This window comes from Carettochelys insculpta, chromosome 6, assembly GCF_033958435.1.
Source record: "Carettochelys insculpta isolate YL-2023 chromosome 6, ASM3395843v1, whole genome shotgun sequence".
Lineage (NCBI taxonomy): Eukaryota > Metazoa > Chordata > Testudines > Carettochelyidae > Carettochelys > Carettochelys insculpta.
The window spans coordinates 90663063-90688992 of record NC_134142.1 but is presented as its reverse complement, the minus strand read 5'-3'; the positions used below and the strand labels follow the sequence as shown (position 1 = coordinate 90688992).

The 25930-nt window shown below is 55.0% G+C and overlaps 1 protein-coding gene across 2 annotated transcripts in view; it reads right to left on the bottom strand.

The window, feature by feature from the left end:
* Window positions 1-1253: 1253 nt before the first annotated feature.
* MAPK8IP1 (mitogen-activated protein kinase 8 interacting protein 1) overlaps window positions 1254-25930 on the bottom strand; it is a 46355-nt gene continuing 21678 nt past the window's right edge. For both annotated transcript variants that reach the window (XM_074997548.1, XM_074997549.1), the window contains 10 exons: window positions 20600-20833; window positions 12541-12622; window positions 10990-11868; window positions 8410-8485; window positions 6502-6674; window positions 5964-6073; window positions 5638-5757; window positions 3519-3589; window positions 2758-2856; window positions 1254-1495 (listed from right to left, as the gene is read on the bottom strand). In XM_074997548.1, coding sequence (XP_074853649.1) covers window positions 1423-1495; window positions 2758-2856; window positions 3519-3589; window positions 5638-5757; window positions 5964-6073; window positions 6502-6674; window positions 8410-8485; window positions 10990-11868; window positions 12541-12622; window positions 20600-20833 — 1917 coding nt within the window. In that variant the 3' untranslated portion in view covers window positions 1254-1422. The remainder of the gene's footprint in view (window positions 1496-2757; window positions 2857-3518; window positions 3590-5637; window positions 5758-5963; window positions 6074-6501; window positions 6675-8409; window positions 8486-10989; window positions 11869-12540; window positions 12623-20599; window positions 20834-25930) is intronic.

Below are 25930 nucleotides of genomic sequence, written 5' to 3'. Positions count from 1 at the left end.
AGCTGGGGGAGGGGTGCTCTCTGAGGCCGCCCCTGGAGCTGCGAGAATGAGGGGGGGAAAGGAAGCCACGTAGCACAGCTGTAACAGAGGAGAGCTGCCAGCCTAGCCCAGCGTTCTAGTGACTTACAGAAACACGACGAGCAGCTCCATGAAACTTTGTTTAATAGTTGTTGCCACCACAGCAGATCCAGAAGGCCAGAAACCTTGACTGGAGGGGAGACGTATCATCCCTTAGATATTACCAAAGCTCAAGGCAGTCCCACTTGTGTCTTTCCTGCTGCCTCTCTCCCTTGATGGGACCAGTGCCAGCCTGAACACTGGGAAGGAAATCAAGTTGTGCTCACCCCACTGTGGGCAGATCAGAGCTGCTGCCTCTCAGCATCTCCCACACCTTTGAACTTGTATCCCAGGAGGCAAGTAGCCCCCAGCCCCTGGCACCTGCAGGTGGTGGGGGTGAGGAGCAGCGGAGTCCCTCCATCTGGAGGTTGAAGGCTAGCGGACTCCGGAGGAGCCGTCCCACCCTGATAGGATGGGGGGGGTGTATCACTGACTCTTCTGCTCCCAGCGCCTCCTCTCAAACTCAGTCCTCTATGGGGAGGAGAAATACCGCCCCATAGTCTCAGCCCAGGCTACTATTGAGCCCTGGAGAGCAGAGGGTTCTCTCAGGACATTCAGGTGGGAATGACAGGGAGGCTACAAACCAGGCGGCTCTTCCCTCCAGGGGCCAGTCCATCTTCCATGTGGTACCTCTCTCTGCCGTGCCTATGCCCCTAGCCCTGGGGACAGGGGTGGAGCTGCCCACTACCCCCTGGCCTGTTCCTCTCAGCTCCTGCTCTCAGCAGCTGCTGTGGCTTCACAGTGCGAGTCCAATGCTGCCCTGGAGTTAAAAATCAACCTGAGGGGCCACAAAAGGGAGCTGGAGGAAGCTGGAAGCCAGGCCAGGAGCTGGGGGGAGTCCTCACTCCAGCACCCAGCTCCATTTCCTGCAGGGGGGAGGGTGACCAGTGTTCTCTCCTCACACCAGGCCAGTCCTCTGACTTGCACAGCGACTGGCTGCTCTCTCCTAGAGCAGCTCCAATGCCACCACCGCACTCCTGCCCCAGATGGCCTCTTTCCCCTTTAGAGCCCACAGCCACGCCCCATCCTGTGCCATCATGGCCGTGCCTGTGGCATTGGCCCATCCCCAACAGAATAAACTAAAGGAATATTTTACAATAAACCCTGTTTTCAGCCCCTCCCCCTCCCATCCCCCAACCCCCGGCCTGAGGAAGGGGAGTCCCGAAAAGAGGCAGTGCTCCATGCTCTGGGGAAGCCCTCTCCTGCTCTGTTCCTCCTCCAGTGTCGAAGCAGCTTGTCCATGCATGATGGGGAATGGGCGAGTTTGCTGGTCCTGTCTGTACAGAAAGGTGCCTGGCCCAGCCCCTACTCCAGGTAGATGTCCTCTGTGGGGCACGTGTACTCCACATACTCCTTGTAGAACTGCTGGAAAGCCCTCCTGCAACAGACCGAGCAGAGAGCAGGCTGAGGTGTGGCCACCTGTACCTTGCAGGCATTTCCCCCCGGCCTTTGGGCAGGGTTCTGAACTGGCCTCCAGCCCCCACCAGAATTCAGAGACTTATTTTTGTAGAGTTCTAGAAATTGGAGCTGGAAAGGCCCCCTTACGTCCTTTCTAGTCTAGCTCGCTCCTGGGGCCCAGGGACAGATCAGCCCCTCCTGTCTATTACCCCAGGCTCCATCGGCACCCTGGAATTACTTGAGTGATGGTCCCGGCCCTTTCTTGTGGAGCAATCCCCCAGGCCCCTACACATCCTTGCCTGCCCTTCTGCGCAACGCAGTTTGCACATCTTGTCCCCAAGAGTGCTGGGGACTTCTCTCGGTGCTGCTGTTCCCTTGAACCTAGTAGAGGTTCATTGCTACCCCATCACAGAGGGTCAATGAAGCACCCCATTCTTGCTGTGCACTCCCAGGATCTGTAAAGCTCTTGGCCAATAAGGGGACAAAGGTCTTGGCCTCTCCCAGTGGTGCAAGCCAGCCGTCCTTTGCCGTGGAGGAGGAGCAGTGTTTTGCGAATGGAAGTGCCGAGGCCAAAGCCATCCCTGAACCATTCACCTGACGTTACACAGCGGTGGGGAAATGGCTGGGAGGCCGACCCATAGGTCTGGCCACTGAGTAGCTAGGACGGCTCAGGTCAGCTGCGTGGTGTCACTAGTGAGAGTACTTGTGCGACACAGCAACACTTCCAAACCCACCCATGCAAGTGCTCCACTCCAGTTTGGTTCAGGGGAACAGGATCCAGAGCCTTTCACCTCTAGGGCACCTGCTCCAGTCCAGCCCAGGGCAACAGCTACCACCATACAATGCCTCACCCGGCTGGGGCCTCCTGTGAAATTAGTTGTTGGCTTTTGGCCCAGTCCCAAAAGCCACCCCCCATCCCTAGACATCAACCCCCATATTTTCTCTACACAGCACCAAACTGCCACGGAAAACACTTGGGAGTTTGAGGAACCCAATCCTCATTCTCTTCTGCTGTCCCAAACAGGGCTCCCCGCCCTCACTCAGCTGGCAGGCGGCTCCTGTCCATGGCCCAGGATCCACAGTAGGTGAGACCACCACAATTAAAATCAAGGTAGCAGTGCCCCAGGACACAGCTCAGACGACTCTCATAACCAAGGCAGGAAATGGAGCCTGGAGCAGGGACTGGAAACTACCACCCTAGGGAAGAAATCTACCTTTCCTCTGACGGTTCTCGGCACTCACCCTACGGACTCTGCGAGCGGCTTGGTGGACTCCTCTGAGACGAAGACATGACAGGCGAATCTGTGGTCAGCTGGGTGCTTGGTGATAAACCCAAAATATCTGGGAGAGGAGAGAGCAGGTGATGTGTGAGCAGACACCAGGCACGGGGCTGCACTGGAAAAGCAGGGGTCTGCCTCCCACGCAGGCTGCATGTCCCAGTAGAGAAACCGCCCAGGATCTAGGAAGCATTCGCGGCAAGACCTGGCTTACCCTTGGGGAAGGGACGGAAAGTCACAAACTGGGATCCAGCCACTCTAATTCTGGTGCCTGGGGGATGAGATTGGGCTAGGGAGTCCCAAGAAAGAGAGACCCCAAAAATCCCTTGTGGTGTCCCACCCCCTACTGGGCAGGGCCAAGGGAAAAGAGGAAATTTCCCAACAGGGAAAACCTTCCACTGTCCAGTGACTCACCTTTGGTCCCATTACAGTCACACACAGCATCTTGTGAGCCCCATCTTTGGCCCCCCCCTGCTGCAAATACCTTTTCTTCCAGCATCCTGGGGCTGCAGGCAGCACGCTCCCAGGCCTGGTCCCTGCCTGCAACTGCAGGGAAAGGTAAGGAGCACTCCCAGGGAAGGGAAACCCATAGGGAGGAAGAGGAAGATGACAGCAGCAGAAAAGCCACCTCCCCGCCCTTGCTCCCAGGTAACTCTGCAGGCTGAGAAGGAAAGAGGGCCTCTCTCCCCCACCAGCAGAATCACGGAGGCCCCTTGGGGCACTTACTTGTTGTTCTTTGGATGGTATCCACAGAAGGAAATATTCTTCAGCTGAAAAAAGTGGCTACATTTATTTCCCTGTGGGGCGGAGGAAAGAGCTGTCAGACTCAAGCCAGCATGCTGGGGATACAGGACTGCCTCTAGGGGGCGCAGGAAGTTAACAAGTCACCCATCTCCCACCCGGGAGCTCCAGAATCAGGTCCCACCTGAACAAGTCTCTTGGCCTGACCCCATTTGTGCCCATCACAAACCCCCTCACAGTTGGACCACCGCTGGCTGCTCTGCAGAGCTCTGGACTGCAATACAGCAAAGTGCTGCATAGCCAGAGCTGTGGGGGCAGGGTGTGTGCGTGTGTGAGGAGGGAAGGGAGGGAGAATCCAGGACAGGGACAATACATCAGGATTGCGGTGCATGAGCAGGACGGTGCTCAGATCCTGGGACTGGAATTTCAGGGGGTGTTGTGAGCGAGGGTGGAGGTGCCTTGTCACAGCGGGGGCTGGAGCTCGCACAGCATCTGCAGGTGCTATGTATGCCGCTAGCTAGTAACTCGAACCCTTCTCTGGCATGAACTCTCAAGGGGATCTGTCTGCTTGGGAAATCGCATCCTTTCTTAGAAGGCCGACAGCCACTCTTGTGACAGGCTAGGCCCATGGGTCCCATCGCTGACAGCTATTCGCTCTCTCAGTGGGCACAGCATTTTCTCGTGTGTGCATGTTTCCTTTGAGACACAAGGAAGGAGGATGAGGTAATCTTGTACTGGCGCATTCTGGTGAGAGTGAAGACTGCAAGCTACACAGAGCTCTCAGTTCCTGTGTGTTTGCTTGGAGCATTTGAGAGCACTTTTAGAGTTAGGCACTGATTGCCCTGGAGAGGCAGTTTTTCCCTTGCTGAAAATACCATTATAACACCCAGCCAGGGAGCAGAAAAGCTGTCATACATATATACCCACACGCACATCTAATTCAACAGCTCTAAGCTTGGGCCTTCCCTTCTATCCCCACAGATAACCTTTGGCTCCAGGCTCTCATGCTGGCCTAGACAAAGGCGCCTTGTCCTGCTCACATGCATTCAGAATACTGCATCGCCCTTCTGTTACATTTTTAAACAAGCATCTTTGCACTCTCTCCCCCATGCTGCCCCACCTGACTGCGGGGAGCTCCCCAGGAGCACCCAGAAAGCTAACACGTCACTGCCCAACTTCAAACGCCTTGTAAGAGCTACAAAACACCTGACAACTGTTAGGTTCCTGGTGCGTGGACACCACTGCCTACCACGACCACAGTTATTGTTCTGTTGTTTCCTTGTAGTCCACCTGCGAGCCCATACTCTGCCTGAAAGCAGTTTGGAGCAAGGACCATCTTTTGTTTTCTGCATAGAGCCCCTAGCTTAGAGAGTTTGTGGTCCCTGAATAAGGCTCAACTCAGGCCCAAGTGTTGAAAGGGTCTGGTAAGAAACTGGACTTTTCAAATACTACTCTTAAAAATAATCAGTCTCTCAACTAAAATCTGAGTAAAACCCCAGCCCCTGGCACCTGACACCCTTGAATCACCCCAGGAGGGAAATTCTCCCCCTATTTGGAGGATGCCTTCCAAATGGCTTTTGCCCAAAGGCCTCGTGTGGCTCTGCCCCTGCCTTTTGCAGGCTCTGCATAGGCTACTGATGCAGGCCGCTAATCAGAAGCTGCCAACGTCCGTCTAAGGAGCTTTGCTGCTCGGATACAAGAGCTACGCTCAAAGTAGCAGCAGGTGGCTTTAGCTGCAACTCTCAGATGATCAAAGTAGCTCAGTTCACTAACATTCCAGTGCAGTGCACCCACGGGCTGGGAGGTCGGACCTCAGTGGTAGGACCTAGTGGGCAGGAGGATCCTGCTGCCCCAGGAGCTGGGAAGGTGGATCTTGGTGCTAGGGCTCTTTGAGAGGATCCTACTATACAGATTGCAACCCCTGGGGACCAGGAACAAGGAGAGGTGCAAATCACAGGCATCTGACTGCATACGTGAATATCGTTCCTACTGGAGTGAGCATGAGCTGTGATTGGAGGGTGGTCTGGTGGGCACTAGGAATACGAACAGGAGAATCAGGGATAGCCCTGAGCCGTGTGCGAGCAGAGCTGCAGGGGTCTGTTACCTTGTTGTGCTCCCTGGAGTCATCCGATTTCACAGCAATCTTGACTCCTCGCACATTGATCTCCAGGACGCAGCTGGAGGGTGGGTTAAAGTGCACAGTGAGGCGGCGGGTGGTGGCAATCTGGGAGGAAACAAAGGGACAGACAATGGCACCCACAAACCATGAGTACCTGTTGCCCTTGTCCCCCAAAATGAGGTCTTGGTCCCCTCCTGCTCCAGGGAAACATTGGCCTGGCTCCCAGATCTTCCCAGAAACCACTTTGCTCTGCAGGCTGGAATGCAGGTTCTCTGTCCCCAGGGGAGGCCAGGACTTAGGGGCTACTGTACCTTCTGCATAGCCGCACACAGCACGTCATTGCCTTTATGATATGGAACCTGGACTGAGCCAAGGAACTTCACCTGGAACTGATCCGTCCAGTCGCTGTTCTTGGTCAGAGCTGGAAGATAAAGCGCAAGGCAGATATGAGTGCATAAGCCCCTCTCTGGATCAGTGTTTACCGCACCTGTGTTACCAAACACAGCATGAGTGCAAGCCTCTGCACCCACATGCACCCGCCCCGCCACCGTGACATCCATGCATGTCTACGTAACCACCACCTGCTCCCAGACACGCAAATGTTCCAGGCCTAGGGATGCACCCTTAAAGTCCCGTGCAGGCAGAGGATCTGGGGCACAGAGCTATCAACAGAAGTCCGTTAGGTCTCTATTTGCTTCTTTCCTTCTCATCATGATCTTTTCTACACCCCAGTAAGACTGGCACAGCTGGCAGCCTCTGGACAGGAGAGCTGGAGGCTGAAACAGTGAGGGGAGCGCTACAGATCAGAACTGAGAGGAAACACCTGAACTGCAGAGAGGGGCACAGTACCTGTGATGTGGTCAGGATCCTTGGTGACCTCGATAGCATAGTAAGCAGGGAAGATACCCCGGTCGCCTGTTCTCATGTTGTAGGCCTCATACCAATAATCTTCTGCCTGCACCTCCACCAGCAGAGGGTCATCCACATCCAGCTCCAGTTCATCCGCATGACGAGGCACAAACCTGAGGGGCGAGTCACCAGCACTTGGCCAACCAGGAGCACTGGTTGCCTAGCAGCCACAACATTGCCTAGCAGCCACAACATTGCCTAGCAGCCAGGGACAGGGAGAGAAGAACCCTCTGGGCCACAGTTACAGGGCAACTCCACCTCTGCCTCCCTCCAATGCCTCTCAGTGGTCCATTCCAGAAGTGCCTGGTTCGGTCTCCAGTCTGCATGTGTCTCTAGGCAGAGACCTTTGCCCCACTCCTTTCTGACTGGGAAGTTTAAAAACTGCACAGCTCCCTGCTGTACACTGTGATATCCCCAGCAAGGCAGCCTGTGCAAGGGCCAGTGCCTGCATGTTGCTATGTCCCCAGGGAGCAGTGACCAGGGCATCACAGCAGCTACAGGCTACCACACAGCTCCTCCTAAGCAAGTCCATTTATTCTCCTGCTAAGCACGTTATAGGGAAAACATCGTAAAAGCAGCACACCGATCTACACACACTCTAACCATAGCTGGAGTTGCCCATCACTCCCATAGGTCCCCAGCAGTGTTCCCTGTAAGCTGCTCAGAAGAGATTCAAATGGCGTCCAGCTGGTTGGCCTAGTGCCCACAGCTAGGTTTTGTGTTTCTACTGGTCGGGACGTTTCCACATGGCTGGGTGTGCATGAAAAGTCTGTTCCACAAATGGATGAAAAAAAAAGGTTAGAGGCAACATTGGTTCCCAGCAGGCCAAAGCCTTCCCCATCCCTCCTCAAAGGCTGGGGTTCCCCTGGATAGAAAGGCCTCTCTTTGTTGCATCAGAAAGCAAGCCCTGAGTCAGGTCAAACTCAACTGTCTGTACCAAAAACCAGCTCTCTCTCCTGTCTTTGGAAACCCCAGTTTAAAGCACCTATCCAAGCTACTGCAGAGGATGTATATTCTTCACAGCTGTTTAGTCTCCATGACTCACCTTAAATTACCCCCTCCCCGGGTTTACTGCCTATTGGAGCTGTGGTAACCCTCCCCTGAGACGGGAATACAATCACACATAAACCATTGATAGGTTTCACACCATGTGATCCCCAAAGACACTGCACACGACTGCAACATTTGTCACGCCCTGTCCAACAGAAACAGGCCTGTGGCATCCCCAGAGCCACACCTGGCCAGTACCATCCACATTGCTCGGGGGAGCAGAACAGGCTAGGTCCGGGGTGGTGGCGTTCTTGCTGCCACAGCGAAGTGGCATGACCTGGCGGGCAGAGGAGCAGAGCAGGCCGTTGGGACGCTCTGCTTCCTGCAGTGAGGGCAAGTGGTGGGAAGGGAACCTCTGCTGCTGGCCCCAGGCAATTCCGCAGGCTGTCCTGGGCCCCAAGACTAGCATCAATGTGGGGGAGCATCCCACCCACAGGACAGGTGAGGGGGCTGCCACCATTCCCCCAAAGCGTGGCTCTGCTTCCAGATTTTCCTGGAGGCCTCCCACCCCAGGAGCGATAAGGTGCGATACTGGGCTTAGCTTGTGCACCAGCTGGAAGTGAGAGGGAAACAGATTCAGTACAAGAGTTTGGCTACTGGTGCTCCCCAACCCCCACTTAAGCGGGAGCGATGTTCCAGGTCATAAGGTGGCGTTAGGGAGCATGGGGGCTCAGCCCAGCCAGGCACAGAGCACGAACTGCTGTGAAGAAGCTTCCCCCTCCTGGGAGTCAGAAGCAGAACCAGTGCTCTGGGAGGACAGGCTCACTGGCCTGGAGCGCAGAGCGTGTCTACACTCACCTAAAGACGGCGCGGTGCGTCTGCTCCTGCTCCTCCCCGTTGATCATACATGAGAACAGCCCAAAGGACTCTGCACCTGTGAACGCAAAGGGGAGTGTTACGGTCTGGGAGGAGGGACCTGCTCCTCTGAGCGAGTGAGGGAAGGAGGGAGGCCGTTCTCAGCACCACTCTGGAGCAGCCATACCCTGGCATGCACCTTGGGGTACCCTTCTGTGGTATCCCCAAGCAGGGCGTTCAGGAATGGCATGTCAGTGCCAGCCAAGGCAGACGGGTGTCTGCTAGAACCGTGTCAGAACTCAGCCTGGCACAAAGTTCCAGAAAGCCCTTCAGTTTGACACTGGTGAAAGGCACGTCGTGGGCAGCACCAAAGGCCCCTAGGAGGAGGCACAGCCCAGACAGCAAAACCCTTTCCTCATAGCACACGCCAGCCCTGTCCTGCAGTGACTCCTCTGAGCCACAGTGGGAGTTCAGTCTTCTTGGCCTAGGTCATCTTGGGCTGCTTAAGGGGCCAGATCAAAAAGACAGAGGCCCACGAGCTGCTTCTGCAGAGATGCCACTGGGCAACTGTCAAGTGGAGAAGGGAACTGCCCCCCTCGTAGCTCTTGCCTGGGGTAGGCGGGGGTGTGCTGGGAAGCTGGCCATGCAAGAGCTGCTGCCTGGCAGGATCCTGCCCAGGGCATCTGCACAGAACTCACAGGAGGAGAATTAAGTGACTGGAGTTTGGCCTCTATAAGCCGGGCTTTTTCCCAGTTGGATGCAGACTCTGCTGAGTCCAGGCCTGTTATCTGGACAGCAGAGCTGTAGCAGGATAAAGGGGGTGACTATCTTAGGCACAACAAGGGCCACAAATTAAGTGGGAGCTCTCTCATTTCTCAGCCTAGTCTCCGCTAGTGTCCCCAACGGATGGCTTCCTGGTTGCAAGTCACTGTTTGACAAACCAGGTGTGGGTGCTCAGAAGTGGGTTACGGCCAGTGAACTCCACCAAGGCAGAACAAGGCATTAGAAGAAATGGGGTGTATATCTGGCGGGGGGGGGGAATGTGAGTGGGATGGGCACCATAGGGATAGACAAGTGGGGGGAAATGACAGGTGGTCAGAGGGGGCTGCATGTTAACTCCGCTGCAGGACTGCCTGGCTGCTCCAGGGTGGCCATAGCGCTCTTCTGACCTGGCCTCCCAGGTGGCCTGCTGGAGCAGGGGTTTGGAAAGCCCATGGGGATGCTCACACTGGAGCAGGGGGGAGACAGTAGGGGGCATGGCCCTGGGGGAAGAAGTGGAACACAAAGGGCCTTCCTGAGAAAAGGCAGAGCAGGGGACAGGACCTCAGGGGAACAAGGCAGAGCAGGGGTGGGCCCTCAAGGAGAAGAGCTGGGGCAAGGGGATCTGCTAATCACAAATAAGAAAGTTGGCAGCCTGTGCAGTTGCCACACACGTGGAGTCAGGGTGAATCCTGCAACAAGAAGTTGCAGAAGTTTGCAGGAGAGGCGGGAGTGCACTGTGACATGGGGATTGCTGACTACAGGTTGGTCTGGCTGGAGAAAGGTGGCCTGCATTGGTCTCAGGCTTTGCCCACTCTGTAGTGCCTGTAGCGGGCGGGGTTGCCAACAGTCATTACAAGGGATGTCCTGTATTTCTTCATCTCTATACCACATCACTGCAAAAAGCAGCAAGAAACGTCCGTGGAGAAAGCAGGTCAGTACTGCTCATAAGTGATTTACAATAATATTGGGAGGTGGGATGGGGGGCAGGCAGAGGGGCAAGCTAAGAAAACAGTCCCTTATTTTTGTACTACAGTGTTGGTGGCCCAATATACTGAATTCACTTGGGCACAGATGATTTGGAATTATGTACTTCTTACAGTGCACGAGTGCAGATTCAATGGCACCAGAGAAACATGTCTGGGAGCAAAATACCTTTCTCTGACTTGAGCAAGTGACTGAATAACCACAGCACAAGGGGAGTTATTACTTGGAAGGGTGTTAACTGGGAAAGTGGAGGGTCTGTGGCTGACCAGACAGCGTGTGCTGTATGGCACAGGAATGTTACAAGTTTGCTCCTTCTCGGAGATGGGGTACATCTATTGGACAGGGCTCAGAGGCCTTGAGGCTGCATGAGGAAAGACTGGAAATCCTTGGGGCTCTGAGGAACATCAGCTACCGAGGAAACTTGCTGCTGTCCTGGGAAAGAAGGATGCCCTGTCTCAATGAGGGGCTTGGCTAGGCTCTGCCCCAAACTCTGGGCTGGACAAAGGCCACATCATCAGTTCCAGGTGTCAACACCAGCCCTCACCCAGCTGCTGCCCAAAGGGTTTCCGCAGCCACCAGAGCCTCACTGAACCTGGGAGATAAAGACAGAAATCAGGGGACACAACAGGAAAACTTGGGGCCAGCACCCTCTGGAAATCTCCGCTCCTGCATGCTACCAGGCAGAAGCATCCAGGACACAGATGCTCGGGGTGGGAAGAAACCAGGATCACTTTGCAATACAACTATGAAGTCCTCTGCGCCCCGCCTATGAACCCCAACCCAGAGCACCCTGGACGAAGTGCCCCATCTCTCCCCGCCACCCAGCACAGGACTTACTGGACGAACGCGACCGGCCACTCATAAAGACATTAAGGAACTTCTTAGAGAAGTGGATGTCAGCTTCAGGGGTGGAGTCCTCCGACAGGCAGACTGAATCGCGCTTCAGTGCATCCTCCTCGTACTCCTCGCCGATGGCCGACTCGTAGGGCGAGGAGACACAGTTGTCGTAGACGGTCGCCGAGTCGCTCTCGTCGCTGTAACCCGAGTAGCACTGCTTCAGGCTGACTAGCTCCAGCTGCACATTCTCATCCACCACCAGTGTGTACTTGACCGAGTCATAGGAAAGGGCGCTGGTGTCTGAGCTCACAGATGCCCGCTGGAGGTTGTGCCCATGCCGGTAGCCACCGTTGCTGCTGCTGCTGCATGAGGTCCTGGGCAGGCTCATCTTGTCGGGAGAGGACATACAGTCCAGCACCTCGTCCTCCTCGCTGATGGAGGGGTTGGGCTTCCCCATCAGAGGTGGATAGCTGGAGGTGTCAATGTCGGAACTGATGGACATGCGGTTCTCACTGGACTGTGACAGGAAGGGCTTTTCAGGCTCCAGTGGATCTGAGTTTTTCTGCACAGGCGTCAAGTAAATCTCCTCAGTGGCCTCTAACCTCACATCCGTCTGGTAGCGGATGCGGTCCCGGTGGGCTTCCGGCCCCCTCGTCGTCACCACCACCACACTGGGGTTATGGGGCGGGAGCCGGCCAGCAGTCTGGCTCTTCTCAGGCGCCCGGGAGGAGACCGCACAGGCAGGGGCGATTTGCGTGGCAGCCGTGCGCCGGCACGGGCTCTCCGTGGACGTGCCCCGGTCTTTGGTGGAGGTTGTGCTGTTTTGGTGATTGACCTCATCACTTAGGCAAACATGGTCATGGGGAGGGGTCTGCTCACCTGCAGGGTGGGCAAGAGTGAGGGAGAAAGAGAGCAACGTCCACCATCAAATCCAGAACACAAGCAGCCTAGGAAGGAGCGTTCTGTGCTGGGATTGGCAGGAAGGATACTCCCAAACCATCTGTAACGACAGCTGCTGCCAGCCCTGCCATCCGGGGCTGGGACTGACAGTATGGGCCCCAGCAGAGCTCCCCACCAATCCTCTCTCTGCCAGCTGGACAACGTTCAGCTTACCCTCCTGCATAGCCACAGGCTGCAGTAGGAAGAGGCGCTTTCCCTGGGATCCACCTCCTGATTGCTAACTCCAGACACACAGAGCTATTCGTGCTCCCAGGGTGCTACAGAAACATCTCAGGACAACCCACCCCTCACCGCTGACCCAAGCTGGAATGCTCCACTGCTTCCCAGGACACAAGAAAAGCAAAGACCTTACCAGCTGGGGCTGGGTATCAGGGGCTGGCGGAAGGGAATCAATTCCCAGCCACCAGAAGCCTGTGGACAAGTGTAGCACCCATCTCGCTGGGCAAAGGCCAGAAGGAAGGGGTAGTACTAGGAGGATGCAAGACTACGGCTGTTCCTCTGAGACCCAGGCACTGGAGGAAATGCCAGGAGACAGAAGAGGTAAACTGGGGAGACTGAGAAGCAGCCTCCTGCTGAGAGCCTGGGACTCACCAGTTTTCAGGGGAGATGACGACCGGGACACCCGCTCCTGCCAACTGTGCTTTTTCCCTAGAGAGTTGTTATTCAGAGTGTCCTGGAGAGAAGAACAAAGCTGCCTTGTAGCTGCAACAGTAAACAGCGCACGGCACAAAGACGCCCTGTCCCGCCCTCAGCCCACCACAGCACTCCCCCAGCTGCCAGTTATTGTCCACGTGCATCAGGGAGCTGTCTGCTCACGGGGATCCACAAGCTAATCCCATCTGCACCTGCTGCTGGGCCAGCCTGGGCAGTAGCTTGGGGAGCTAACCCAAGGCACAGGAAGGAACGAGCCACGAGCTCTGAGATAGAACCCGGTGTGGATTTTTGTATTCCAGCCAACCCCAGAGTGGCCCTCAGGGCACAGCCCCAAGGACACCCACTTGGCTGGTTTTTCTCCTGCAGGGAAAGCCGGAGCAAACCTTGCACCTACCTATGATCTGTCAGCTCCACATGTTGCACCTGGTCTCTCGCCTGCATGGCCTCTTCCCTGCCCTCACCCACCTCCTTTCACTCTGTGATCTTCACTGCGTGTGTGAGCAGAGGAGCTCGAGAAGCCTAGCATGCTAGACCCACTAACGAGAGGCACCTCAGCTCCCTGGCTGCTGAGCACCATCATGCAGGTCATGCATCTAGCAGTGCCTGGCGTGAGACGCTCTGTACAGGAAGTGCACTCCACTCACTTCAGTGTCCTTGGGCACAGAGGGCCAAGAGAAATGCTTGTGAGCGGGCAGGCAGCATTGTACCTTCACTGGTGGTCGTTCTGCTCCTGGGCCTTTGCTGCATCCCCCCTCTCCAGGGCACTTTGGACCTATGCTCTGCTCCCAGCACGGCAGGTCAGGCAAGAGAACAGTGGCCTGCTGTCACCAGGATCAATGTTTCTCCCAAGGGCAACACAGCTGCCCCTTGCCTGGCTACACCACATTGGGCACGAGGGCCGCAAATCGGCTCTGTTCCTGCCCCAAGACCTCCTCTTTCTGGCCTTGTCTGCCCTGCAAAACTTCATCTCTTTGGCAAACCTCTCAACTACAGTGTCCAGTGCTGCCCTTACTGGGGTTAAGCCAGGCGTGTTTCAAACACACTAGCTGGTTGTGGTTAATCCTAATGGGGATCTGATGCACTTTCCCAGTGCTATCACAGCTGCAACAAGGGACTGTCAGAGAACAGAGCCAGTCCCAGGCCCTAAGCACCCTGCAGTCACTACTCCTGAGTGCTTCTGGCAGAGCTGGAGACACCGTGAGAGAAGCCAGATCCCACAACCTCCCCCAGCTGCTGCCAGGCACAAGCTGACGAGTTCTGGGGGTGTGGAGGTTCGTCTATGCCGCAGCTAGGGAGCAAGCACGTCACCCTGGGCTGACAGCAGCACACAGCAGGGCCTAAGTGAACATGCTCAAAACAGCCATGCGCAAGGTGCAGCACCAGGTCCCCTGGAGCTTGGACCAGCCCCTCGGTCAAGGCTTGGCTGGTTAGCCTGAGCCTCAGCCGGTGCACTGTCCACGTGGCTATTTTCAGCTCACACGAGTCAACTTACCCAGGCTAGGAGCCCTGGTGGATTACAAGTTTGTGGGGGCCTGGGCCAGAGCAAGCAGGGGCCCTACCCATCTCCGTCTGCAGTCCCCCCTGGGATGCTTCTGCTAGGAAAATAGGGTTGGGGTGTGAGGGCTTGTCCCATCCCTGGCACTCTTAGCAGGCTTGAGCACCGGGCTTCCCTTGCTCCCCAGGGGGAGTGCTGGGTGGTGGAGTGGGGAAAGCCCCTCTCCTCAGAAATTGACCCCTCCAGCCCCTGGATGTGAACGCTCTGGGGCTGAGGGCTCCAGTACTGAGTGTAGGAGCTGCAGTGAGGTCTCTCCCAAGTCCCCGGTCTGGGAGTAAGGACTCTGCATACCCAGACCCCAGAATACCACTGGTGTTTGTTCCACAGCCTCTGATTGTAAACTCCTGTCCCCATCCCCTCCCAGTGTCTCTCTCAGCCCAGGGGGAAGGAATCTGCTTCTTGTGTTCTCCTCCCACTGAGGACTGAGCTTCTGGGTTATTTTCCCCAGCTATTGCCCTGGGGTAAGTCTCACTTAGTTAATTCCTGCCCCGGTGTCTGCTATCTCTGGGGCATTTTGGTTTTCCTCTGCCTTCAGCAGGGTTTGCAGATAATCCCAGAACTCCGATGCCTCCCCAGGAGAAGGGGTCAGGTCTGCCAGGGGACTTCTAGCTCGGAGTCTGAGCTGCATAACATTCTCCTCTCCCCCTTTCAAAGTGCAGACAGCCCTTGACACGGGAAGGCACATGCTGCTCAACCAACCACCATTTCCCTCCCTCTGCCCAGAAAGGGGAAGCCCCCACCCCACAAAGGCCTGGTGCAGGCTGTTAGCTCTCAAAGCCCTGCTCACGCCCGTGCAAAGAAATAAGCGTCTCCAAGTGCTTCATTGCGGATTCCAGGCACTTGCCAGAACGGGCTTCCAGCCAGCCAAGCTGCCACAGTGGCCATGTCTGCCAAGGCTCTTGCACACTGTGCCCAGGGTGGAGGGGTGGGGGCAGCTCTGGCTGCAAAGCAAGCAGCAGCTCCCAGCCCCCTCTCCATCAGCGCACGAGAGAGCTAGGGGACGGTGGGAGTGTGCAGGGACCCGACGCAGCCAACCCAGCGTGGAGAACGTTGGCATCCTACACCGTGGCCCGTGGGTAGGAAGCACGGGGGTTACTCTCGCAGACACAAGGAGAGCACCACAAAGAGCCTGGAAGGCGACGCGCAGACATGCTCATGCCCCCCCAGAGTCTGGCCGATTCCCCCACCCCACCCATGGAGTGCCTCAGACCTGAGGGTATCTGCACCTGAGCTTGGCCCTGGAGCGAGGGGTCCCTGGAGAATCTTCCTTCCCTCATAACAATGGGAAACGCACTCAGAAACACCTCCCTCACTGAGCACCACTGCGCGCCCCAGAGGGAGATCAGAGGTGCCTGGCACTCCATCATACACCAGTTCGCTGGGGCCTAGCACGTACCCGGACGTGCCCAGTACTCAGCATAAAGAGAAGGAGAGGACTGCAAACCATGGCAGAGAAGAAGTGTGGAAGCCCAGGCCAGGGCAATGTCGGCCACTCAGGGACACTAAGAACGAAAGTGTTCTGAGAGTCCATCCCCCAACACTTCACCCCCGGACCCCCCGCAAACAGAGCCGTGTCAACAGGAACGTCTTCACATGTGCTAGGGAAATGGAGCATCCAACTGAGAGATTCCCACTCCCCCACCCCCCAGCAGGAGAAGCAGCAGCTTGGAACGTGGTGGGAGGAGCTGCCCAAACTGCAGCTGTAGCTGGCTCCCAGGGACCTCAGGTGGCGATTGCAAACGAGTTTGTGGATGAAGCCTGGGACCAAAGCCCCTGCCCTGCCTTTGGATGAATACAGGAGACTTTGTACCCTCTGTGCCCTAACGGTGAGATGCTAAAGGAGGGATCTGAGCAGACCCTGACTGTAGGCCTTCTACTGGAGAGGGAGGGAACACAGATAGGTTTTAAATAGGAAATTCAACCCCCTTTTGCTACCTAAATGGGAGAGGGAGCCAGGCTGCGAGGGGAAGGGTCTGGAAGCAGCCACACTAGGCATCAGTTGAGAGCCCTCAGCCCCAGCTGGGATGCACAGGAAGCTACTGGCAGATACTGAAAGGAAAGGAATTTAACGTAGTTCCTAGCCCACCATGCCTGCCCTGCTCATCTTGTTGCTGTCAACATCTGACAAGCCTTCAGCCACGCCAGTCAGTGCCTGTGCCTCCTATTTCCTCTCCCCAAACAGGCCCAACTGCTGTGCCATCCTTGGAGGAAGTAGCCTAGAACTTGGGAGACCTAGGCTCAATGTCTGACTCCTTGCAAGGCTTCCTGCAGAACACTGGGAATGCTTCAGTCTCTCTAGCACCCCATCTGCACAATGGGGAGAAGAGCACCTTCCCACCACCCCCAGACACGGCGAGGGGAAACACGCAAAGGAGCCTGGGCTGCTCAGATCCTACAGTAATGTCTAGCTTAGGTCCCAAACTCTTTAGAGAGGACCAAGTCCATACCTACACCGTCCCAGACTAGACACAGATTAGCCAGGGCGTGGCTGAGCAGGCAGGGGCAGTATTGCAAAGGAGAGCCATAGACAAGTCAGCCAGAACACCAGCAGCTCAGAGGGACCCTCTTGGGAAAGGCAGACGCTGCTGGAAGCTAAACTGGCTCAATTTCACTGTTGGCTGAAGCAGCCACAGGACCACTGTAGCCCCAGAGGCAGAGGCACTGCACCGGGGTCCCGTGTGCGGCATGAGTCTCAGCCAGAGCCTCTCCACACTCAGGAATCAGGTCTGTGGAGGAAAAGAAGAGAGACAAGAGGTGCCCCTAAGTGAGTGCGCCAGGGTGAAGCAGTGGGTGGGAAGGTACAGCAGGCCGCAGGAGGGGTGATGCTAGCCATGCCCATCAAACCCATGACAAGAAGGGAAAGACGAGCGAGGACAGCCCTATGGAACTGGAAGGATGGAAAGAGGCTGATGAGGTTGTGAAAGGTGCTGTTTGCCCGAAGGCCTTCTGGGTTCTCACTGTAACTCTCTCACTGGGACCTGGCAGCCACCTCTCCCCTGCCCAGTGAAGCCACGTGAGAAGAGCAGCCCCTTATGTCCTCCTCATCTATAACACTCCCAAGCCTGGCTCTAAACAAATGCCGTCCCTGGATTCCACGACTGCAACTCCAGATCACACAGACTGCAAAGAACGGGCATTCTTCCTATTGCCTCTGCTGCACACTCCCCACAGCTCCGGGAGCCGAACAGGGCTCTCCCCATGTCACACACAGCAGCTCAGAACACAGGCTGTGCCACCAGAACAGAACAAAAATGCTGCTGCTGCAACCAGGACAGTCCCTGCTGGGCTCTCAGAGCCACATACGTTCTGCAGGACTAGCAGAAAAGAGCAGTAAGAATTTATTTTAGTCAGCGAAGTGAGCCTCTCGGACTCCAGCACGCATAGAGGCCCAGGGAGCAGGGCTGTGGGGAAAGAAAGGGCCATGGGGGCCACACTGCAGTGGCAGGGTAGGGACTGCGGATTCTGTGGGGACACAATACTATTTTCAGGGCAAGCACTGGCCGCTGCCTCCGTACGCAGAAGTTACCAAGGCAAAGCCAAGGAGGGGGAAGGGATAGTGGAGAAGAGATCTCTCCTTCCCCACAGGTCATTTGTGCTGCACCCTGTCACCAAGGGCTCTTCCCCTTGCTCTGCTCTACACAACAGCAGGAGCCGGTAGGAATATTTCCCGGAAGTTAGAGGCAGACACTCCACAACAAAGGCAAACTCAGCCAACTGTCATTCATCTGTTTCTCGCTTCCCGGCCCTCCCCGGCACCAATATTTCAACCCCACCCTCCAGTCGGGCACTGGCTCTACATTTATTCTCCTTTGCGGTAAACAAGCAGCCAGCAGCATGAGCTTTTTCACAGCCGTGCCCGGCCACGTCTATATCTGACCAGGCTGCCCTGCATACACAGCACAGACCAAGATGCAAAGCCCAGATTCCGACTCTCTCAAGCCTGTTCTATGGACTCAGGGCCTGAAAGGATTACAACAGGCCCAGCTGTCACTGCCAGGCACCTCGGCTCTGCACTCGTCTGTCCATCTGGTGGCTCCACGTGCAAAAGATCATGAGCAGCTGAAGTGAAAGACAGCAAGAGCTGCTTGGAAAGGAGTCTGCCTGAGAACCTGACTGGCCTGCAGACTTTCCCCAGCTCCCCTTGCTCAGGGAGGTGGGAGGGAATGCTGGCCAGCCAGGTCTGAGGCCAGCACTGCTTCTGGACAAGAGCAAAAGGAGAAGAGGCTTTCAGCCCTACAAGATCTAGCCCCTCGTGGCGCTTGTCACAGTCTTCCCCTCGATGAAAAGCCAAGGAGGAAACAACCCCCAGCGAGGTGTGAAGGCCCTTCTGGGACAAAGGCACCCAAGAGTACAGCCTTCACAGCCTCAGTGGAGACAGCGGCCCACAGGCGCCAATGAAGAGGGGGAACAGGAGCAAGTTTCAACCCATAGCCTAGGAGAGATGACTCAGCCCTGGTGACTCTCTGCAGCACAATAAAGAGAAACACCATCACAAAGGACTCAACAGAGAGTGAGCTCAGCCAGCTCGACAGGGCCTTTCAGCTGCATGGACACTCCCTAGCTCAGTCAACTCCTGCCCCACTGCACACACCCATCCTAACCCTGAGCCCTATCCATTCTCCTCCCACTCTCCCTCCCAGGACCATGCACCATCTCCTCCCACTGCACATTTCTAGCAACCCCCTCAGCCCTGCACCAAACCCACCCAGCCCCCTGTACTCCCACCCCTGCACTCCTGCCCCCATCCGCACTTGTCTGTGTTCCCCAACACTCGGCGAATCAGACTCAAGACCCCTCAGACACTCCCACTGTCTCTCTCTCAAAAGCCATTGCCTCAGAATGTCACCCAGGGCCTCAATCACACCTGACTCAGAGGACAGGGAGAGGAGCTGAACACAATGCACAGGCCTAAGCTAACAGGTGAGCAGGGCGTTCTCCTCCAGCCACCCAGCCCTCTCTCCTGAGCTGATAAGACCCAACTTCAACTTCTCGCTCCTTATCCACATTGGCTCCCCGACCCCTCTGCCAAGAGTTTGCTACTTGCTCCCACTCCAGAATGGCAGGCAAAAGCTGTAATTCTGTGCCTGCCAAACTCCTCCTTCCTCCAAGCCTCCCTCCCTCCCGCATAGCTCCCCAATTTCCAGCACGTCCACCCACACTGCATCGTCTGCCCTGCAAAGGTCTTGCAGCGTCCCGATGCCCCCGCTGTCTCATCTCAGCCTGCTTCTCCCCTGCCATTATTAATCACTCCTCACTGTCCCACTGTGACCCAGGGCGGGGGGGTGGGGAGGGGGAGGGCTGTCCCCTTCTCCAGCGAAGGAACTGAGAGGAGAGGAAGGTGGGAGAGGAGATTTAAGATCAGCTGCCAGTTTTATGCTGATGCAACCCAGCTCCATACCCACCGATTCTTCTGCCAGATCTGTTCCACACAAACACACCTGCCTCTCGCTTCATTCTCCTCAGCCCGGCGTCACCAGGACGAAAATCCTCTTACTTGCCAAGAGAAGCCACGTTTCAATAAGAGAGAATGATAAAAATAGCCGCCTGTATGTGTCGCACCATGGGCGGCTTTGCCAACTTCACAGGAGACAGACAAGCGAAGGGATTCCTCCCAGTGCATGCAAGCGGCGCACACGGCACAGAAATGCAGCCCCCAGGCAGGCAGCACAGAAATGCAGCACAGCCGCTTGGCAGAAAACGTGAAGACAACTTTTCTTTCTAGTTGAAACTGCGGGGGGAATTTAGAGAGGCGGAATGGAATCACCCAAAGCACCGCTGGGCAGGGGCTCGGGCTCCTATGCCACTCAGAAGGGAGCACAAGCATCCCCTACAAAGCCACCTGCGCTATCTGCAGCAGCCCACGTATGTTCAGACTTAGGAGATGTCCCACCCATCACCTTGCGGTTCTGGTTCATCATCTCTCTTAGGCCAGGATTCTGGTGCTGCCCTCCTGGGATGCTGGCTGGGAATGTCGACAGAAACAACATATCCCTCCAAACCTCTCCTAGTTATTGGGGTGTTTATGAGTGATCTCAGGGAGAAGGACACGTGCCTCCTCTGCCACTCAATGCCTCCAACCCAAAAGCAAGGGAGAAGGCTTCAATCCCCCACCCCCACTGTCTGCCTCCACATCACTCTCATGATTGCAGCTGCTTCCATTCACTAGCTGAGCTGTGTCATCCCAAACAAAAGCCCTCTGGAAAATGGATTAACTCCCTCCTCACCCCATGCCAGGGGCTAAGTTACACAGGCTGGAGCTCAGCCCAGTTCCACCCAACAGCTCTCACTTCCCCGCTTGCTACTGACTCTAGTGAGGGCCCAAAGAAGTTAGGAACCTTCCCTGCACTCCCTCTGCAGTGAGAGAGGAGGCTTTCAAATACATTCATCACCACCTTGGGTTGTAGGCCCCTTGCCCCCGGACAGGCTCCCATCCTGGCTTACCTGGGTCCGAGGCACCTGTGGGAAGAGGTTGAGAGTTGTGGGTCGCTTGGGTCTGTAGGTGTCCATGGTTACCGGCGGGGGCTCCTTCTTGAGTGGCTCAGAGGTGGTTTCCTCCTCGGCAGAGGTCTCCCCAGCAGCATCGATCAGGTCCAGCTGAAGCATCTCTGCCTGGAGCCGGCTCGCCTCCCCACTGCCCACCCCCAGGCTGCTATTGGGCTGCAGGCTCACATGGCTCTGGGAGGATTAAGAGACAGAATCATGAGACTGGGAGGGAAAGCTGGGCAGTCGCATCACATCACATCAGCCCCTGAGGGACGAAGGGAGGGAGCTAGACTGGGATGCAACATCCACAAGTCTCTGCTCAGCTGCCTGTTATTTTTAAGGGGACAGGAAAAAAAAATTCAAGTCTACCTAAACCAGCTGAAGCAAAAGTTTCACTACTCCCCACAGCAGGCACAGGGGCACGGACACAGCCTTTTTATCAACCCAGCCGCTTCAGCTCCTTGCCCAGACATGGCAGCCACAACTGCAGCAACATGGCTGTTCTCTGGTTCCTAACAAGTGGCTGGCATTGTATGGGCCATCCGCAGGGAGGGACACCAAGGCATTCGGACTGCACTGGCTGGCGCCATGAGAAAGGCAGGTCACACCAGAAACGCACAGTTTGAAAGTCAATCCCTTCAGGCACTACACGGAGCAACACAGACAGCAGAAAGATCCTAGGAGTCCAGCAGCGCCTCCTGGTTCCGACAGTCAATTCTCCAAGTCTCTGTTCCAGTCTAGCTTCAGACATAGGAGGTCACCTCACTGCCAACCCTTCCACTGGCGCACTGCTCCACAGACCGATGTCAGAGGGGCAGCCGAGTTAGCCTGCATCTTCAAAAACAACAGGAGGTCCTGTGGCACCTCATAGACTTACAGATATTTTGGAGCATAAGCTTTCGTGGGCAAAGACCCCCTTTGTCTGACGAAGCAGGTCTTTGCCCCACGAAAGCTTATGCTCCAAAATATCTGTAAGTCTATGAGGTGCCACAGGACCTCCTGTTGTTTCCCCAGACTCGGGCATTTCTCTTGAGAGTTTCCCTTCCTCCCTTGCACTTATTGCGCTTGCTACGCCTTTAGTTACCCCGTTAAAGAGCCCAAACCTGCATGGCATGTAGCACTGCTGGTTTCCAGCTTTTGGGCTACGAGTGGCAGGATGTTTCCATTGTCTCTTCCAGAAAGTGCTTTGATAAAACTGAGGGATGTATGTGAAGAATTGGATTTTAAATACTAGTATAAGTAGCCTAACCCACGGCAGTAACGTTCCTCTGTTGCACGTACACTGAGGTAACAAAACATTTAGACAACTCCTCTCTGTCAGAAGTGCTGCCCTGCCCCAAGCACCCTTGTGCTGAAGGCTGTCACACCACAAATGCATCTGCCTCAGTTTACCTTCTGAGTCCCCCGAAATTGTGACCAGTCTTCCCAAGTACAAACATAGTGCAGTCCCTATGAGATTCATTTATCGTGGGAGTCCCATGCGCAGAAACCATCACAGAAGTCCCCCAGCATACTCCAACCCGCATCCCTCGCATCCCACCCCCGACACCATGGGTCGTCAGCACAGCCCCGGCATCCCTCACCATAGTCCGACTGTCCAAGACAGTCCTCTCCTGCCCTTGTACCAGGACAACCACTCCAGCCTTCCCAGTTGCAATGTAACCTCCCACCTCTTCCCAGCAGGTGGGACTCTCTGCTGGGAGCATTCCTCTCACCACCTCTGGTTCCTTGGGTGTAGCTCTCTGGCTTTGGAGATGCCAACATGTAAGCGGCTCTGCGTACCCCTGTCTTTGGCCTTCTGTCTTTGGGCTGCCAGCCAGCACACCCCTCTTGCTGCTCTCCTGACTTCAGTACTAAGGCCCCAATTCTGCAACTGGATCCAAACAGGCAGGAGCACTTGTAAGGTGCCCCACTGAGGGCCATGGGATGCCGCGTGGTCCTAGTGATTGCTACAGAACAGGGGCCTGTGGCAGTAGGGGTGATAGACAGGTGATGTTACTGTTTGCAGCCTTGGGCGGGGGGGGCGTGGTTCTTGCAAGCAAAGTGAAGATTTAGGGTAATTTAGTAGCAGGCTACACAAAAATGGGTCCCACAGCTAAAAGGTCTGTAGAACGGTAAACACCCCTGCTCGCCGACTTTGTGCGTTGGTGTCCACATCCCTTAGGCCCGGCTGCTGCCTGCGTCTTCGAGGATGTAGTTGTGAACGGTGCTGGGAGGGGCGAGGTGAGGGTGGGAAAGCACGGACAAAGCCTGCAGCTGCTTCCACTTTCCCAGATTATTTTTTACATAAAGGGGGATTTATATAGGAAATGCTGAGTAGCTCCAAAATGGCAGTGCTATAATTCCTCTAATATGATAAGCCAGGCTTTACTCCTGATCCCTCTCCCTGTGTAATCCCCATCAGCCTGAGAAAGGCAACTACATTCGGTGTCCACCACCCCAGCGTCAGCTATCCTGGCCCCGCCTGGGGCCCTGGGATATTGGCTGGCAGTGGTAACCCACGCCAGCCCCATCCTGGGCCTGCAGATGCACTGCCTGGCCACTGCCACTACCTTCCGTGCACTGCCAAGCACTACAGCTGTAACCCCTTTTCTCTCTTCCCGGTGTTCCTCAGGAACAGGCAGCGCTCACTGGTGTGCCTGTGCGTCTGATGGGTTTAACATTAAAGGAAATTCTAAGTGTCCCAGTGGTGATGTTGGATAGTTGGGAATCATCCCCTATAAATCCCCGATTTCAAAAAGGTCTGTAAAGTGGCAGTGCCTCCAGCTGGCTGGCCCCTGTACACTCTTAATGGCATGCCTTGGGAACCTCCAGGAAACTCATTCTAGTTATATTGCAGATTTAACTCCCAAACAGCAATTATAAATAGCATATATCTAATGGCCCAGATTAGAATTAACGCACTCCTCTACTTAAAGAAAAAGAGTTACAGACAAAATATGAATAAAATCAATTAACAATGAAACATATAACTGGCATGTGCACTGCCATCAGTTCTCGCACCCCAGTACATACACTCTTTAGAAATCAAAGTCACAGTTACTTGCTTGTGCTGGCGCATGGCTCTTGTTCCACTGGATTGTGGACAGCTCAGTGAGGATTCCGTAAATCAGTCCAGACAAGGCAATCAGCTGACCAGCTCATGGACCTGGAGCTGGCCTCTGCAGCACTTTAGCAGACAGACGAAGTTCCCCTCCCTGCAGGGTCTCTCATTAGCAGGCTGTAACTCCCCAAAGCAGTTCCTGGCTGGGAGAAAATTCCACACCTGTCCTGAAGCAGTCTGTTTGATCAGCCTTAATTCTGCTCTCACACTGCTGGCTGCTTGTTTGCCCCCTCAGCCTCAGCTCAGGTACCAGAGCAGCTGTGCAAAATGCTTTCACTTTTAGTAGGTCATGAAATATGGATGAGATGAGGTTCCTTTAATCACTGCAGCCTTTACTGGCCATTAACTACCTTTTAAAATTCAAACACTGTCTTCATCCTTAAGAAAACCCTTCAGTTGTAAGCATCTTCCGCCTTTTTAATAATTTTCCATCTCTTTTAACTTGTTTGACCTCTTTGCTGAAATATCAGTTCTTTGCCAGCCTTTGGTTACGTCTCACATCTGGTAATAGGTCAAGTCTATCATTACAGAGAAGCTTTGCTGGTGGTGTTTGACATTACAGAGTTGCTGCTCTATACGTGAGCAGAACTAAAGATACCTTTCCACGTGAATCCTGCACTGTTCTCCACATTCTGTTAATCCATCCTTATCTTTGCAACAACTTCTAAATTTCAACAAAAGTCCTCTATTCTCCAGGTGTGGTCCCCGGCCCATTACTACAGACCACGGCATTTTATCAAACTCCCTGACATGCAAACCTCGATTTAATGAGCCTGAGACGGATCGCACTGAGCTTCTGATAGGTTTAAGTGTCGAGTTTTGGGAAAATTATCCATGATAAAGATCATTGTGGTTTTTTTCCTCCCAAGTCTAATTCAGCCTTTGTCCTCTGTTCTCACCACAGTACATTTCTGTACTTCCAGTGGGTTCCATACACACTCACCTGTTCGTCAACATTACTGTTCTTTCTGCACAGAATAGAACTTCTCACACTCTCCTTAGCTTAGTCATTTCCACGAGTACAGTAAACTCTGATATCTAGCATCCACAGGACTGGGAGGTTGCTGGAAAATCAAATATTCTGGATAATAGAGAGTAGCTCACACTGGGTGGGAAAGCAAAGAAGCCTGAGCAGAATTCCCCCTGCCCCCAGGTGCAGGGCATTGCTCGCATGTTCCATACACAAACCCCAGACCTGATGCCGTTTCTCCTCTGCTCAGCAGACATCAGATGGGAACGCAGAGAAGCAGCATCAGGTCTGGGGTTTTGTACAGAGCATGAGAGCAAAGCCCTGCCCTGGGGCAGGGAGCCCACTTAGTGCTGCCCTGTATCCCTCCACGCTGCATGAGTGCAGCCAGCAGGCTCCTCTGCTCTCTCCGCGCTCCCACCTGGTGTCCCCAGACCAGAGCTACTAGGCTGTGAATTATGCTAGTTATTTGAGCATGCTGGTTACACAAATATGGGTTAAACAAGAGTTTACTGTACTTCCTCTATTTGCTACATCAGGTCCCTCCCATCACCGGCTTATGGAAATGACTGTATCCTGTATCTCTCGCTGCAGGCTCCTTCATATGTTGGGAATGGGAGGGTGAGAAGTGCGGATTGTTACATCCATTATCACTACCATGTATTACTGCTCAGACTGATTCATTCTTAATCTATTTTCCTCTCTCCAGTTCATCTCTTGTGCCTCGTGATAAGAGCCTGAAGCTTTTATCATCAGGTTCACATGGACTATCACTGCTTGTTCCCGCTCCTCAGGAAGTGGAGCATGTTGTTTTGATAGTGCATATGCAACTCCTAGAGAATGCCAGTAATTGCTATATCCTTGGCCAGCAGGGCTGACAGCCACTGTGGACCCCATGACAAAGTGGGAGAGGGGGCCTGGTTCTGTGCCCCTGGAAGGGGCAGGGCCAAAGGCAGAAGGGATGAGGCCTAGGGCAATCAGCTCTTAGTGTTGCTGGGATCACAGTGTCACCCCCAAACCCACTCCTTAGAGCCACACAAAGCAATGCTGCTGATGCACTTCAAAAAGGCCCAGAGCACTGGCTGCCTCCAAAGTAGCAGTAGTAGCGGCGGGAGCTCCGGGCCCCTTTGCATCCTCCTCCCCAGCAGTGGGTCTGTCCTTGGCTGTGAGTCTCTGCTTCTTTTATGTATCACAATTGCTAGGTTGTGGTCCATTTCAG